We start from the raw sequence: 15,324 nt of genomic DNA on the forward strand, positions 1-15,324 counted from the left end.
TCCGTGGGTCCGGCCACCTCAGCACAGCGACGCCTTCGCATAAAGCAACATTCAATAACATATGCAAAAATAGATCTGGCATAAGGAGAGAATGGCGTATGCACCGTCTTGAGTTTAGCCTAGGCGTAAACCCCCGTAGGAGTGCATCAAAAGGAACGCCGCTAGGCTCGTCTAATTGCTGAGCGAAGTCATCTCGGCGACGCATGTTCAGGGTTGCTGAAACCAACCAACCTGGTGGGGAAGTGCACATGCGTCAAGAGGGGCAGAATTTCCATTGGAATGTACCCACTTACAGGGCCGATGTACTAGCCCACAGAGGGGTCAAGATTTGACAAGTGGTGGTTTCCAACACTGTGCTGCAACGAAGCCCTGGGCTCTGCGGTGAACTCAACACGAAGAGCAGCTCTCCCGGCAAGGTGACGTGAGGACAATACATGGGTCAGCGAACGAGGATCTATCGACCACAAATCAGATGCAGGCCCAGCGTTGGGCAGGTTTGAACCGATGCTGCGTACACGGAAAATAACCACCAGCCGCATGGCAGCCACCACAGCCTTGTGTTACGCGGCATGGCCAGGGTCAGTAGCTGTGGATGGTGTTGGATACTATCAATGGAGCGGTATTTCTAGACGTATAATGAAGGCTGGCCCCATATGCTACAGCCAGGCGAAGCTGAATGGAGAATTCCATCCACGGATAGTTGCTTCCAACCATGCGAGAGTGATCTCACTCCCGAGATATATGAATTATGCCAAGAGCGAGTCCAGGTGCACACCTCGAAGCTAATTAACATTTGTCAGCTTATGAAGCTGCGCCGAAGAGTTTCATATGTTTTCTCCTCTAATTTAGTGAAGGCTATGCTCTAAATCCCAACGGAACAAGGTGAATTGAATTGCATGAAGGATGGGCATATTTCACTCATATTTGGGGTCATATGGCCATCTGCATCTCCAAAGCAGACTATGTCGAGCAGGGAACGACCATACTCGGGGTTGAATAGGCGACTCGGATGTAATGGGGAACCAGTGAAACTGATTGTCTATGGTTGAAGGATCCGGTAAGCACCTTCGATGGGATTGCAAGAGCTCCTCTTGAAGCATGTCCCCTTTCGTTCCCACATGGAGATATCTAAAAATCAGGCACCTTTGTATTAGACTAATAGATAGACCCAGGTGGGGCAAATGAATGTGATAGTGGGATATTTAGATGCATGTTCCAGGGCCCCAAAAGAAGATTCCCTTGGGTCGGATTGCGATATGGATCTGCCTTGGAGTGAAAGAAATAAAATAAGATATAATCTCGGCACTTAATCCACGAATGAGAAGATTAAGAACACGTCGAAATAATTGGTCTCGTGGCCAATCGCACGAGACAAGGATCTGTACATACAATGTATGTGCAGCGAGAAAAGAACAGTCTCATGGAAGCGCCGTGATGATAAGACTTGGCAGATTACCCTGCCGCCCTCCAAGCAGGTATCCGTCTAGCACTGCATATCTGAGGGTATGGCATTACCACGCTAGGACAGGGCCATGGTGAATGTACGAATCTTTGCAGTCGCTCGGAATTTACTGGAGATCCTTGTGGAGCTGAAAGCAAGGGGATCCCTGTCAACCGTTGAGGATCAAAGCTGAATCCTCCGAAGCGCCCACTAGCTGAAGACGATACGTCCGACTGACGGATGAGGGAAGCATCACCTCCCTGGTATGTTGCGTGCAGCCCGTCAGCACTAAATGCACCTGCAAAAGCTATCGTTTTATTTCAGTTATTAATGGAGTTCCTTGGTCAGGAACCACCTTTACCGGGCTTGTTCGACCCGTTCGAGATGAACCTCGAGTGAACTGCAGCCAGCCATTCCCCATCACGCGCTAGTCCCGGGATTTGAACTGGGACCGAAGGAATGGCCTCACACTGGCAGCAGCGACGTTCTTGACGCCCAGAGAGGCCATGCCTAGAAAAGGGCCATCTGAGACTACTCCACGGTTGGGAAGAAGGCGCCGGCGGGGATAGTCGATGTTCGTGTCTTTCTTTCTTTTTTTAAATAAAACAAGATTCCTTTTGTTCGACGGGAGGCGGTGACACAAACCTCACAGGAGAGAGCAGCGATGGACCGGCAACCCGGGGGGTTGCAGGGACAAAGGATATCTCACTAGTCAGCTGACACCAAGGCCTTTGAATATGCTGCAGCTCGGTTGATGAGGTGGGCATGATAGTTTTGCCAGCGCCGTTTTTTAATCAAAAAAGGGGAATGATCTGATTTGGCCCCAGCGTCTGGAATGGTCGGGCATTTTGGTCATGGTCAATATTGCAACAAAATGGCCCCTCGGCGTAATGATTACCTAACAGACCATAACGTATGATGAAGGCCACCAGGATCGGTGTCACAAAATATCTTACTAGTAGTACTACTAATAGTATGTATCGGCGAGCACAGGAGAATACTACTAAGTAGATACAGGGGTGCTGAGCAGGTACACTTTCTGTGCTAATGCCAGTGGAGACTCGGAATTATTGGTTGACATTGACCAGTAGTACTATAGTTAAATATTCTATGACTATCTGATTATCAGATGGAACACCATGTTCTACTGATTCTAGGCCATTGTGGTTGTTACTAATAGCTCCTCCGACTATCGGCGACGACAATGCCGGGGACCAAACATTCCCACAGATGCAAGCTGTGCATATACAGTGGGAACTATTTCCACTGGTGTGACATCATAGCCCATGATCTTTCAAACAAGGCCTAGTTGAGAGGCGGTACCTGGCAGTTGAGTGCGCCGGCCTCCAAGGATTTTATACGGACCAGACATGAACTATCGGAGTTCGCGGGGTGGATCCCGAGTACGACGGAGAGGTGAAACTGCGATCATTTGCAAAGAGATTCGTATTCATTCTTATCACCCATTATGGTCTGCGTGCTAAGCATGTTCACAGGTTGAGAAAAGGCGGATAAGCAACGCCGAGGAAAGGCCCACGCAAAAAGCACCACAGAAGCCAGGATAAATGGCGCATTGCTAAACTGAAAGAGCAACCTAGAGTCATAAAAAAAGAGAAAAATAGAAGGAGAGAACGACAGAGGGTGAGTGGAAAATCAGAAAAGCCACCGAGCCAGTACGTCTGAACGCCATATCATGTAACACCAAACAGCCAGATCGCTAGGCAGTGATGTATTAGCCTGAAGCCATAGCAACTGGTAGAAAATCAATAAGGAAAGACCCATTCATGAACATGTGAAAGTACCTCGAGAAGACCGACAGACATCGAGGTCCGGAAACACTGCGCTCTTAATTCCCACATCTACTGGAAGTATTCTGCTGGTAGAGCCGCCAGTAAAGCAATGGTCCCCAACCCTCCGAGTAGAGCACTAACAACGGCAGTGGCCGTATAGTGTGTCAAGTTCTTGGGAGGGGCAGGAGAGGGCTTGGGTCTCTTTGCGGGAGGTTCGAGTTCAGATTTCTCCCCAGCCTCAGAAAGCGCAGAGGTAATAGCGGATACTACCTGAGATTGGGAAATTTCGTCGAGTTCGGGCTCCTGAGATTCTGGGTACACCAGATCAGGCTTTTGGGCATCTTGCAGATTATCCTGGGACTCCATCTCAGAAGCCTTGCGCTTCAAGGTAGACGAAGTTGGCCTCAGGAGTGTTTCATTCTCGTGCGCTGTCTCAATCTTGTTCTTACGTATCTCCGAGAGATTGTCTCGCAAATCAGGGATCCTGTGCTTTAGGGACGAGAGCTGACTCCACGAAGAAGGTAAATGAGTAGGAGAGTGTGGAACAGGAACAGACTGGCAATCCCATGAAAATGGACCGTCTCTATACCCTGGGTACGGGGAGTTGATCGGGTCGTAATATGAAGATAGCTGAAGAGGCATATGTGTACCAACTAGATTTCCGGCTTCCGTAGGAGCTGGAGGACTATAGCTCCTGCCATATGGGGCACAGGGATATGTGGGTGGGGGGAGACGAGTGCTGAAAGGCTTGATCGGACTGATGGGCTGCGCCGCCTTTTGAGCCATCCATGCATTCTCAAACTTGTCGGAGAGAGTGGGCTCTAGGCTATTCTTTTGAGCTAGCACCCTTGGATCAATGCACTCATCCTTATCATTGTCGCTAATATCAGGATCCTCGTCTGAGATGGCGTCTTCCGGGCTTTCGGATCGTTCGACGAATTTGAATTGTTTCGTGACAACCTCACCCTCACTCGTATGAGATGAAGTAGATTTGGAAGACTCCAGGTCCGATTCCTCATCGGAATATTCGGAAAGCACATATTCGTGGTCCGACTCTTGCTCTGCATAGGCATCCCCTGGCCCAGAGTCCCAAACAGAAAATTGCTTGGGTGGATCGGCTTGGTGCTGATGTTTCGGGTGGGCCTCTTGGTCATCGTCCAGGTTGATAATATCGTGCAGCTTTGGTGCAGCTCTGACAGAAGGTGGAATATTTGAAGCGCTCGCTCCATCGAATCCTGTGAGAGTCACATTATTGGCCGGGACATCCTCGATATCGCTGTCATCCTCCGGTACACAGAACGTGTTGCTGGATGAGGTTGGACGGGGAGCATCCTCCGGGTTAAACGCGATTATCGATTTCGGTTCTGGGATGTTGGCTTTTGGGATTTCTTCGACCGAGCTGAATCGAGAGGGGTCAGTGAAATATTCCCTAAGGTGGAATCGGAAAGTGGGTGTCGATTCGTACTCCTTTTCGGACCATTTAATCTCGCAGCGGACACTCAGTGCAGGAAACTCTTCTATCAAAGATGTCAGAATGTCACCACAAGGAATGTAAACCAAGAAATTCCGAAGCTTACCGTCGCCGCGATCTACGTTGACACCGAATCGTAGAATATCGCCATTCACCAGAGGAGTCTTCTGTTCCTGTATCAGTTTGAGGTTGTTGAGCCAGGTGCCATGAGTTGAGCCAGAGTCGTAGATATAGACGTGCTGTAGGAAGGGTTAGCATGACTTCCTTGTTCTAAGTAAGTCTCGTGAGGGAATAGGGACTTGCCTCGTTCTCAAGACTTAGTTCGGCATGCTCGCGGGACATCACTCGCGATTCATACCAGCCATTATCACTCGCAGGCTCACGGTTTCGGGTTTCGCGCTTTGACGATCGACCGAGGGGAATAATCGGGTTATCTTCAGACAGAGTAAGGTATCGGGAAGCTGGGGTCGGATCTTCCTGGTTGTCGACAGGGAGCAAGGTGATCGCAACTACAAATAATGATATCAGAAGCCGAGTTCGGAGGGGGAAGGGTGTGGGGGTAGAGTGGATGTGGGGGGTTGAAACTTACCCTGCGTATCCGACATGATTGCAGATCGCGAGCTTCAAAATGGGAAGTCACAGGGTACTGCAGTGGACAAAATCCGAGTGGAAACGAGGAGAGAGACTGTGTTGTCCACAAAGCCTGTGTTAGGTGATGGAAGGTCTGATGCAGGCTTTGAGATAAGAGGAAATCTCTCATTCATATGAAGACAGACCTGATCGACGTGTGACGCTTAGGCTGCAGTCGCAAGGCGATAAGGCAACTGAGGCTGACAGGAGCTTGCCGTACCGGGGTTGTCCGGGTAAATGAGGTCGCAGAGGTGGAGGTGGAGGGAAACAGGTCCAGCAGGTGAAGTTCCAGAGGCGAATAAGATAAAGAAGTATCTTCGCGGAGAAAGCAGGTAAAGGGTCAAGGAAGCAGAGAGAGTAAGAGAGTAAGAGAGGTGGAGGGGGGAGGGGGGAGGAGAAGAAGAAGAAGAGTAGGAGAGGAGGAGGGGTAGGTAGATGATGAATCAGTTGGTCAAGGCTTAAGGTTGGGTTTGGCACTTTCCAGTGTTGACTTGTTGAACCTTGGAAGCTAGAGGACACGCTCTACTTCGAGCCAGGAAATCACAAGACTCATGACGGGAACACGTATATTTCCCACGGGCCAATAGAGCCTAAATATGATGTCGTAACCGTTGTATACTTACTAGTAACTAAGGTACTTACTACTTTGTTACCAGGTGGGGCATCGCTCTTATCGCGATGGGGCGCAGTGGGGATCATATCCGGGGGGGACTCTAGGACCCTAAGGTACTACTGTACTGTACTCTATTATAGATGGCAGTCTTCAAACAGTCACATTCACACATTCACCTCTATGGTACACAAATTACTCTCCACCCTTTCATAGCCTCATGCAGATAAGATGTCCCCGGGGCTTGAAAACGGAGACGGCTCTCTCCCAACCCGCCCGTCTCGTATCTCTCGGATATCTCGGCCCGTAGTCCAAAGATCGCAAAAACAATGAGTAAGGGGAAAACAAAGTAAAAAGGAAACAAACTTGGGAATCTGTTGAGAGGGGATCAAGGTGTAGTAAATACAAGGGGAGAAAAAAGACAGAAGACCGAGGACCACGAACCGGAGAAAAGAAGAAGAAAAAAGGATCATGAAACATAGACCCATCCCCATCCGGAGGACGATAAAAGACGTGATTAAAGAGGGCAAGATGGCAGAAATAGCGATGGTGAAAAAAACAATAGGAAATCAAGCAGCTGTCACTTTTACATGCCAGGGGGTCCACCAGCGCCCATCGCGCCCATGGTGTTCAGGCGCGCTGCGAGCTGAGGGTACTTCTCCTGGACCTCCAGTTGAGTACGGGTGGCTTCGGCGTATGAGATGGCGTTGATAATCTCAGCCTCGGTGCGAGCAAGCTCGGCCGCACGCTCGAAGTACTTCAGTGCCTGCGAAACCTTGCCCTGCTGCAGAAGCAGCTGGGCCATGGTGCCGACAGCGATGTCGCATTCGGGGTCAACTGCAGAGACGTTAGTATGAATGCTCCAAGGTGGTCAATATCTAACTTTAAGGTCAAAACTTACTGATCAGCGCCTTCTGGCACAGGCCTTCGGCCTCCTGGAAGTCGTGCTTCCACTGGAACAAGGCCAGAGCCTTGTTGATCAAGGGCAAAACGTTGATGCCCATGGGCTTGCTCAGCTTCTCCATCTCAACCGCCTTGTCGAACTTTTCGATGGCCTCGGAGTAGTTCTGCTGGTCGAGCAGAAGCTCACCATAGTAGTTATACACGTCGGGAACCTCCTCGAAGTTCTTGACGGAACGACGGAAGGTGGCCATGGCAGAGGCAACGGAGCCCATCTTATACTGTGTCACACCGAGCTGGATGTGCGAGAAAATGAAGGAACGGTCCAGGTCGATGGACTTCTGGTAGTCCTTGGCAGCCTCAGCGAACTCGCCCAGGATGAAGTGAAGCTGGGCACGGTGGTAGTAGATATCCGGGTCATCCTTGTTGTGGTTGATGGCGAGCTCAAAGTCATCGGCAGCAGCATCCCTGTTGCCGAGCTCCAGGTGCAAGCTAGCACGCTTGATGTAGCTTTGAACCAAGGATGGCTGTATCTCAACACTCTTGTTCAAGTCCTCCAGCGCATTGATGGCGTTACCACCGAGGTATGTGAAAGTAGCACGCATGTTCAGGGCAAGGGCCTCGAAGTCACCAAGATCACCAGCCTGAATGGCCTTCTCGAAGGAGGCAGCAGCATCCTCATAGCCCTCGCCAGTCTTCTGGTCCATGGCGACCATACCCTTGCGCAGCAGACCCTTTCCAGAATCCTCGCTAAGCTCAACGGACTCCTCCAGACCCTCGGGGAGGGACTGGGCACGGAAGCTCTGCAGGTAGTTGGAAACGAAGGTGGCGCTGGGCAGCTTCTTGGTGCGGGCATCCAGGATGGCCTTACTCTTCTGCTCGGCGACCTTCTTCAGCAGACGCTCAAGGGAGTTACGACTGACATCGTTGGAGAAAGCATCGATGATGCAGCTGGCAGTGAAGTCGAGGAGAGCCTCGCTGTACTTGCTGAGGTGCTCGTAAGCAATGGCACGTCGGTTCAAAGCCTTGACGTATTCACTGTCCATGGCCAGAGCGGCGCTGGTGTCCTCCACAACCTTATCCCAGTCGGACAACACATTGTAGCAGGCGGCACGGTTCGAGTAGAAGACGGGGTCCGGCTTGCAGATGATAGCTCTACCATAGAGGTCAATGGCCTTGGGGTAGTCCTTGGCACCGTAGGCCTTGTTTCCGGCGGCCTTCAGCTTCGCGGCATATTCCTTCCGGGTCTTCCAGGGATTGTTAGTATGGCAATGGAATTGGTTCGCGGAATGATGGCAAACACGTACCTCCTCGGACAACTGGGCAACAGTGGCCTCATCAACTTCGGGCAGCTCCTCGGCGGGCTCCTCGGCTTTCTTCGCGGTGGATTCTACCATTGACGTTAGCCGCGCTCATCCAAGCATCGTACGATGCAATGCAATGGGAGGGAGGAGACAAACCATCCTGCACTGAAGCGGACTTGGCCTTTTCCTTCTCCTCGGCCTTCTTCTTCTCTTTCCGACGCACAGTCTTGCTCTTCTTGGGGGTGGAGGAAGTAGAGGAGGCTGGCTTGCTGGAATCGGAGAGGTAATAGACGACTCCAGCGCTGGTGACGACGACGGCAACACCGGCAATGGTGTAAACCAAAGCCTTATTCTCGGACACCCACTTGGACACGCGATCCCAGACCGATGAGGAAGTAGAAGCAGGAAGACTTGAGGTGTCCAGCACCACGTTCTGAGCGGCGGGTGTAGGTAGCGGCGATGGGCTCGACATGATGTGTGTATGGACCGGACACGGCGACCGATGCTATTTAAATCCTGATTCTGTCAGGGTGTATATGGGTTAGCGATGAAAATGAGATTGCGCAGATGAAGCAAGGCGAAACGAACCAGTCCTTGTCGCCAACGGCGGGAAATGTGAGTGAGATAGGGAGAACGGACGAAGCTGGTGGAAAAGTCTCAAGTTTGATCATCCCCCGGCACGGACCAATCACGCGCTCCACGACGGTAACGCTCCGCCAGTTCTCCACATTACCAAAACCCGAATTGCCCCAGCAATGCCGGGAACTGACGACGCTGAATGAGACGTGTGGACTAAAAGCACAATTGTCTGATTCGATTACTCAAAGTCATCTCATCCCATCGCGCAGGAACCGCGCCCAGTGAGGTAGTCTTGTTGACCGGGGGTTGACGTAGGGCTGGGCAAACGCGACTAACATTCAATCACTCGACACTGGCGACGTCACACCTACCGAAAACACAGCGCGCGACAATGGCGTCGGTCTCAACCGCAGACGCTGGGCAGACATTTGAGATTATCTCGTCGCTTCGATACGATCCTTCCCTACCACAAATCACTCTCCGCAATGCCGATAGCTATCCCAATCCCCGAGACTCGCCCTACTACCTCTTGGCGTATCATCGTGACCGATTAATAGCTGCGGCGCGCCATTTTGGATGGGAACACGCGTTGAAATGGTTGCAGCAAGATTTGACAAGTTTTGAAAGGTTCCTGGACGGGTCAATACCGGACCGGAGCAAGCCATGGCGGTTGAGGATTGTGGTGGATATCAACGGCAAGGGCTCGGTCGATGTCAACCCAACTGCTGCATTCGATCCATTGAACCTGTTGACTCCGTCTCTGCATGCCAGCCGTCCACCGAATATATGGCGGGTTTACGTTGATAGCCAGCCCATACTACCGTCCGGCTTCACCACACACAAAACCACTGCCCGGGATGACTATACGGCTGCACGATTGCGAGCGGGGATCTCTTCACCGGCAGAGACATCAGAGGTTCTCGTGGTCAATCCAAGAGGTGAGGTCATGGAAGGAAGCATAACCACCCCATACTTCCGGCGTCGTGGGCCGATCTCCAGGCCATCTGGTCAAGACTCGACTGAGCCTGCTTGGATTACGCCGCTTCTGAGCAGCGGCGGCAATGCTGGGACAAGCAGAAGATACGCTCTATCCCAAAGGTTCTGTGTGGAAGGAATCATTCCACAGACCGACCTTGTGGATGGCGAAGAATGCTGGTTGAGTAATGGGGTCCGCGGGTTTATGCTTGGCGTAGTTGTACTAAGTTGTCAACCTGGAGAGCAAAATTGAAGGCTACGACTAACCAATGCATGCCTGGTAGCTTCAAAGAGAGCAAACAACAAGTAGTAAGAAAGGCTAATAGAGAAGAGAGAATCAATTGGGTATAGTACTCATCGCAATAATAGCCGTGGTGTGCAAAAGCTAGTCTTTTGTACTATGAGCGAAAATATGAGACGAATGAAACTCTGTAGTCGGAGAGATGTCTATGTATTTGCAATACTCCCATGCGTCTAGGCTATGAAGAAGCTATGAACAAGCAAGTGAGATGGCGTACGCTCGAGGGAGACGTAACACATTTGGAGAAACATCGAAAAAAAATACAGGCAAGATAGCGTGCGCTTGAGGTGGAGGTAACACTTTTGGGGCAATATCGAGAAAGAAATATAAGCTTGCCAACTCTATTTCTTTTCGGCCACAACTGGGTTAGGGTTTCCATTCCACTCCAAAGGACGTTGGCTCATGAACTTGGCCACGATCTCCGGGGTGACCTGGGCATGGCGCTCCTGGAAACCCTTCACGTACTCCTGCAGTTCAGCAATGCAGCGCTGCTTCATCTCACCGGTGAGCATCTCACCCTTCTCATAGGCGGCACGAATACGCTCAAGCTCCTCATCGTCTTCGAGGAAGAAAGTGAGGTACTGGAAAGGCACATCGGCCTTGGTATCGCCACCCAACTCGCGGTGCTCTTCGGCGGTTTCCTTGCCTCCAGAGAAGGCGAACTTGTTGATCTTGGTCTTGATCTGCTTGGGTGTGTCGCTCATGAAAATGGCAGACGAGTCGATACTAGCCGACATTTTCGATCCAGGGCCCTGAAGGGCCGGCAGGAAGATGGAGTGAATGAGCGAGGGCTTCTTGTACTTCATCTTCTCTGCGTGCTCACGACATTGACGGAAGTAAGGGTCTTGGTCAATGGCGCATGGGATGAGGCAAGGAATGGAGGAGACCTTCTTCTTGTCGGTGCCGAAGATATGAGGGAAACTGGTTGCAAAGGCAGTGGCGGATTGGGTCGCGCAGAAGTGGAATTCACCAATGTTGTTGCTGTCGTTGAATCCAAACGTACCCCGCACTTGATTGATTGTGATGCGCTTCGCCATTCGGCAAATGTTCTCGTAGAATGCGCCTCCAACGAACTCGAAGTCACTGAAAATGAAAGTCTTCTTCATGTCAAATCCGACAGCAATGATATCCTTGACGTTCGACTTAGCAAAGTTCTTGGCGTCTTCCACATCCTTGATCTTCTGGGAGTGCATATATTTCTCGTCATCGGTCAACATGATAACGAGGGGAACATCGAAAACATCCTGGAGCCACCTGTATTGGGAACAATATGTCAGTAATTCACGTCTAGAGTCCTTGCAAAGAGCAGGCCGCGGATCTTACTTTGTAAACTCGAACGGGACAGTGTGTCCAACGTGCATGCTGTCGCTACTGGGACCACGTCCCGTGTAGAGATAGAATTCCTTCCCCTTTTCATGAAGATCCAAGATCTTGGTCAGGTCACGGTGACTGAAGACAATTCCGCGGCGCATAAATCGATGTGGGCGATGTCCCGTAACCCTCTCAAAGCGCTCGAGTAGATCGGGGGTAATGGGAGTGGCGCCGAATTCGCGTGTAAGTTTTTCATAATCGACCGGGAGGAGTTTTCCAGTCTCGTCAACTCCGCCAGAGACATCGAAAGGAGTGATGACCTGTGCGGTGGCCTTTGAGGCGGGGGCCTTATCGGCGAGACTGAGGTTGTCAAGCGCGGGAGGTTGACCTGCTTCGTTCGCCATGGTGGGAAATAATCAAAGACTATTAAAATACGTTAGCTCGGAATTGGAAGTTCAGAAGGCAAGATGAAGTTCATACTACTCTGATGTTGAGTCTTGCGATCGCTAGCGCGGGATAATCGGGGAAATTCTGCCCCTCGCAAAAGATCGGCCGTGAGTCAGGCGGGTCAGGCGGGGTGGTATTATATTGAGGCCTGAGGCTACAATATATTACTATAGTACACAGCACTGCTACTACTACTACTATGCAATAGCCCTGTAGTTCAAGTTAGTTCCAAGGTAAAATACTGGGAGATCCAACCCGAAGCAGAGATCATTGGGCTCTCTTTTTATAAACTACCACGTACTGTATAACTCTTCCATCAGACAGCCAATGGACTATTTTTTGCCTTGAGCTTCCTCGCATTCAGGAACTCGTAGTCTGGCATGGCAGCTCTTACCAACTTCTCAAGTCGAATAGCCACCTCTTCTCCGAATTCTTTCTGCCATTTCTTTGCCTCAACGTCTATATCCAGATTTTCTGCAGTCTTGCCCTTGACGATACCCTCCGAACCAATCAGTGTCGATAAATATCGTTTCATCCGCATATCCATTTCAGCCTGCTCTTTCTCCGGCACGGTCTCCCATGAAAAACGCATCTTTTTCTTGTCGAGTTGAAGTATTTCGCCAAATCGAAGGACAACATCTCGGTTGGCCATTACGTCGTCTCCATCCAGAACAAGTGGCCAGGTCGCATCCCCGTCAATGAAGGCCTCCTGGGCTGTTAGGTTGTCACTGTACCATTCATACAGAAGTCGGGACCAACGTAGAGTCATGCCTAATGTGCCTCGGTCGCCATTAATCGAGTTTCCGCCTGCGTCATTTAAATCCAAAGAGGCGCGATAGCGAGATGGAAACGCCAATGCAGGGTGCCGGATGAGGAAGGTAGGTGACCATTGGCGAAGAAACCCGTCCGGGAGCACTGTTTCATTCGTCTTTGAGCGTGTTGGGAGCTGACCGAATATCTTAGGAAAATCTACCATCCACGGCGCCTCGTCCAGAGTGACGCCACTTTGCTCTTCTGTGATAGAGACAGGGTGGGCCATATGATTGCAATGTTCCTTCACGAAAACTGAGCAATTTTTCTTCTTAGCATCTTCGAGAAGCTGATTTAATGTATTGAAACAGCTCTGATAACATTCCTTCATTTGCTTCCTTTCGTTTTCAGTCCATTCCTGCACGCCTCGGCTGTGAAGATTCAACCCATTCATCAATTTGAGTACTGGCAAGAAGTAATAGCCAGCTTGCAGATGGCCTTGCATAACATTTGGTTGCTCATCCAGACCCAAAATTTTGACTAACAAATTTGAACTCGTGCGTGGATAAGTCAGAAGCCAGTATTGGCGTGGTTGTGGCTGGTACGCTCCCATGGTTGCTGGTTTTTGGTTCGACGAGCTGTGCTTCGCGGGTCTCGGTGAAGCAATGTGTTTATTGAGTGATCGATTTTGTCTGTCGCAAAGGAATTCATAAAACGCAGGGTTGTCTCGACCCTCTTTTTATTACGGTAACCCCAGGTCGTCCCACAAATAGACATCCCTTGCAGACATGGAACTCCTTGCAGGCGTGAAATGGAGTTATGAGAGGCGCTTCTCCAGGACTTGGCTATTCCTCAATGTGATCAGTTATATTCGGAATCATCCTCTTCTGGACATTGGTCATTCCATGTAGATTCATGCAGGACTGCGTCTGCAATATTCTGAATCCATTGATTCTCTTCGGAATGCGGTGAGGATAAGCTCAGAGCTGAAGCCCTTATTACTATTTGTTTGACCGCTCATTCCTTTCTCCTTCCATCTTCCTTACTTACTTAATCGGGTCTTCAAAATTACTTGTTTTCTCTAATTCAAAGATCCTATTGACGGACTTCATCAGCCGTGCCTTTGATCGTGAAATTTTCAGGAGAAAAGTGTGGTGTCACCCACCCACTACTTATATAAAACTAGATATAGATGATTATTTATACATGACACATTTATAGATGAAGCAACAAATCAGGCAGCCCTTATAATTTGCAGCTGCTGGGGCTTGAATTTGACGTTTTTTTCCTCCCCTGCGATCGAAAGATTGACGGACGGTTCCAGCGAATGTGTATGTTTGATACCATATGCTGTGAAATCGGGGTAGATACTGTTTATACTAGGCCAACGAACCAGACGTTTGCCTGCAGTATACAACCCATCAGATCTTAAGTTAAGCTGGAACAAGTTGCCCAAATTAATAGGCTCGTTTCCTTTTCCCGTGGAACTTATCACAAGCGAAGCCTCGAGCTCCTCAAAGACCTTTTGTAGATATAAATTCACTTCATATGTCTCCTGGTCCTTCTGTGGATAATTTTCTCGCAAGTTACTCGCTGCCATTACAGCAGTCGTACAGTGGAGACGTAGATTAACCGAGTTGATGTGAATTTTCTGTGGATGATCCTTGATGCTTTGACTGGTTTTATCATCACGGGAAAGAAAACTGAAAACCAGGGGGAAAGGCTCAGAGTTGTTGAGTTGGATCGCTGTTGGCATTCCCATGGTAATTTCATACCAAAATTCGGGTACTTTGGAGGAATGGAAGAGCTTCCGAGTCTTTTGCCCAAGAGATAGCTCCATATCTTCCATTCCCGGTAGCAGGCGCTGGCTTTGGATGTTTAGTGGATGATAAATGTGGCATTCTTTGGTCTCACCCAGACGAACGCTCGAGTCCATGGGGTGTCTAAGCGTGATTGACAAGGTTGTATAGAAGACTTTGTGGGCTCCTCGGTGAATGTAGTTCAAACGAGCGTGGATCGCATATTCGACCACGCCCTCTGATCTGTTGGGAAAGTCACTTCCATGTGCACTGAACGTCCCAGGCAAAGATGGTAAAGGATTTTCCAGGGAAGTGAAGCTCGTTGCGTCGGTGTGACCTTTTCCTACTGACGGTGAAGGCATGGTGGGGATTTGGAGGGCGATAGGCCAGCTCAGAGGCTCGTCACTATTCTCTGAGTGGTGCAGCGGTCCATCGTGAATAACATCTTGCGTACCATGGAAGAGATCCCAATGATCATCGTAAACATCAGGGCCATATCGTGAGTCTTTGTCTCGCCAAATCTTCGTTCTCACACGCCCTAATGCTCATGGTCAGAATAAGACTAGGTCAGATTCACCGGATCTCCACGAATCCTCCTACCTGCGAGCCAGACGCTCACTGTGCATTCAGGAGTGACGAGTGGGCTCTTGCGCATCAGATGCCCTATTATGGTGTCGCCAGGCGCGTATTCCCATCCCGAGGGCGCGGCAATGTCAAATTTTAGATCGTCTTGGAGGGCAATGTCTTTTGGGAACATAGTGTTGGTCGCATAGATAGAGCTAGCGTCCCCCGCATATATTGACTTCGCGTTCATTTTGAGCTCGGTGTGAATGACAGATACTACTAGTAGTACTCAAAGTAGTATTGACGGTCTACTCGGGGGGCATCCGTAGTTATAGTAATCTTCCAAGGTTACAAAGGGTTCAAATCTTCCCATGACGACACTGCCGGCCCCAAACACAACTTAAAAGGCGAGGACTGAGCCCGGGGCGTTGAACAGCCAACTAGTACTGAAT

At 50.0% G+C, this 15,324-nt stretch overlaps 6 protein-coding genes across 6 annotated transcripts; 1 reads left to right on the top strand and 5 right to left on the bottom strand.

Moving 5' to 3' along the window:
• Window positions 1–3,300: 3,300 nt before the first annotated feature.
• On the bottom strand, window positions 3,301–5,307 carry N7481_004634 (FHA domain protein; the record flags this gene model as incomplete). The annotated part of the gene is made up of 3 exons (XM_057263853.1): window positions 3,301–4,941; window positions 5,048–5,211; window positions 5,292–5,307. 3 exons carry the CDS (start codon window positions 5,305–5,307, stop codon window positions 3,301–3,303), a joined length of 1,821 nt encoding a protein of 606 aa, XP_057125514.1.
• A 1,221-nt stretch (window positions 5,308–6,528) lies between these two features.
• tom70 (putative mitochondrial outer membrane translocase receptor (TOM70)) lies at window positions 6,529–8,618 on the bottom strand (the record flags this gene model as incomplete). The annotated part of the gene is made up of 4 exons (XM_057263854.1): window positions 6,529–6,779; window positions 6,844–8,089; window positions 8,150–8,232; window positions 8,303–8,618. 4 exons carry the CDS (start codon window positions 8,616–8,618, stop codon window positions 6,529–6,531), a joined length of 1,896 nt encoding a protein of 631 aa, XP_057125515.1.
• Window positions 8,619–9,116: 498 nt separating this feature from the next.
• N7481_004636 (uncharacterized protein) lies at window positions 9,117–9,953 on the top strand (the record flags this gene model as incomplete). The annotated part of the gene is made up of 1 exon (XM_057263855.1): window positions 9,117–9,953. The coding sequence occupies one exon, from the start codon at window positions 9,117–9,119 to the stop codon at window positions 9,951–9,953; it is 837 nt and encodes a 278-aa protein (XP_057125516.1).
• A 389-nt stretch (window positions 9,954–10,342) lies between these two features.
• N7481_004637 (tryptophan--tRNA ligase WRS1) lies at window positions 10,343–11,716 on the bottom strand (the record flags this gene model as incomplete). Its single annotated transcript, XM_057263856.1, has 2 exons — window positions 10,343–11,255; window positions 11,325–11,716. 2 exons carry the CDS (start codon window positions 11,714–11,716, stop codon window positions 10,343–10,345), a joined length of 1,305 nt encoding a protein of 434 aa, XP_057125517.1.
• A 359-nt stretch (window positions 11,717–12,075) lies between these two features.
• On the bottom strand, window positions 12,076–13,122 carry N7481_004638 (uncharacterized protein; the record flags this gene model as incomplete). The annotated part of the gene is made up of 1 exon (XM_057263857.1): window positions 12,076–13,122. One exon carries the CDS (start codon window positions 13,120–13,122, stop codon window positions 12,076–12,078), a length of 1,047 nt encoding a protein of 348 aa, XP_057125518.1.
• A 621-nt stretch (window positions 13,123–13,743) lies between these two features.
• Window positions 13,744–15,122, bottom strand: N7481_004639 (uncharacterized protein; the record flags this gene model as incomplete). The annotated part of the gene is made up of 2 exons (XM_057263858.1): window positions 13,744–14,846; window positions 14,909–15,122. The coding sequence occupies 2 exons, from the start codon at window positions 15,120–15,122 to the stop codon at window positions 13,744–13,746; spliced, it is 1,317 nt and encodes a 438-aa protein (XP_057125519.1).
• Between the last annotated feature and the right edge of the window lie 202 nt (window positions 15,123–15,324).

This window comes from Penicillium waksmanii (assembly GCF_028829765.1).
Source record: "Penicillium waksmanii strain IBT 27052 chromosome Unknown utg000004l:1.0-5674109.0:1.0-5678898.0, whole genome shotgun sequence".
Classification (NCBI taxonomy): domain Eukaryota; kingdom Fungi; phylum Ascomycota; class Eurotiomycetes; order Eurotiales; family Aspergillaceae; genus Penicillium; species Penicillium waksmanii.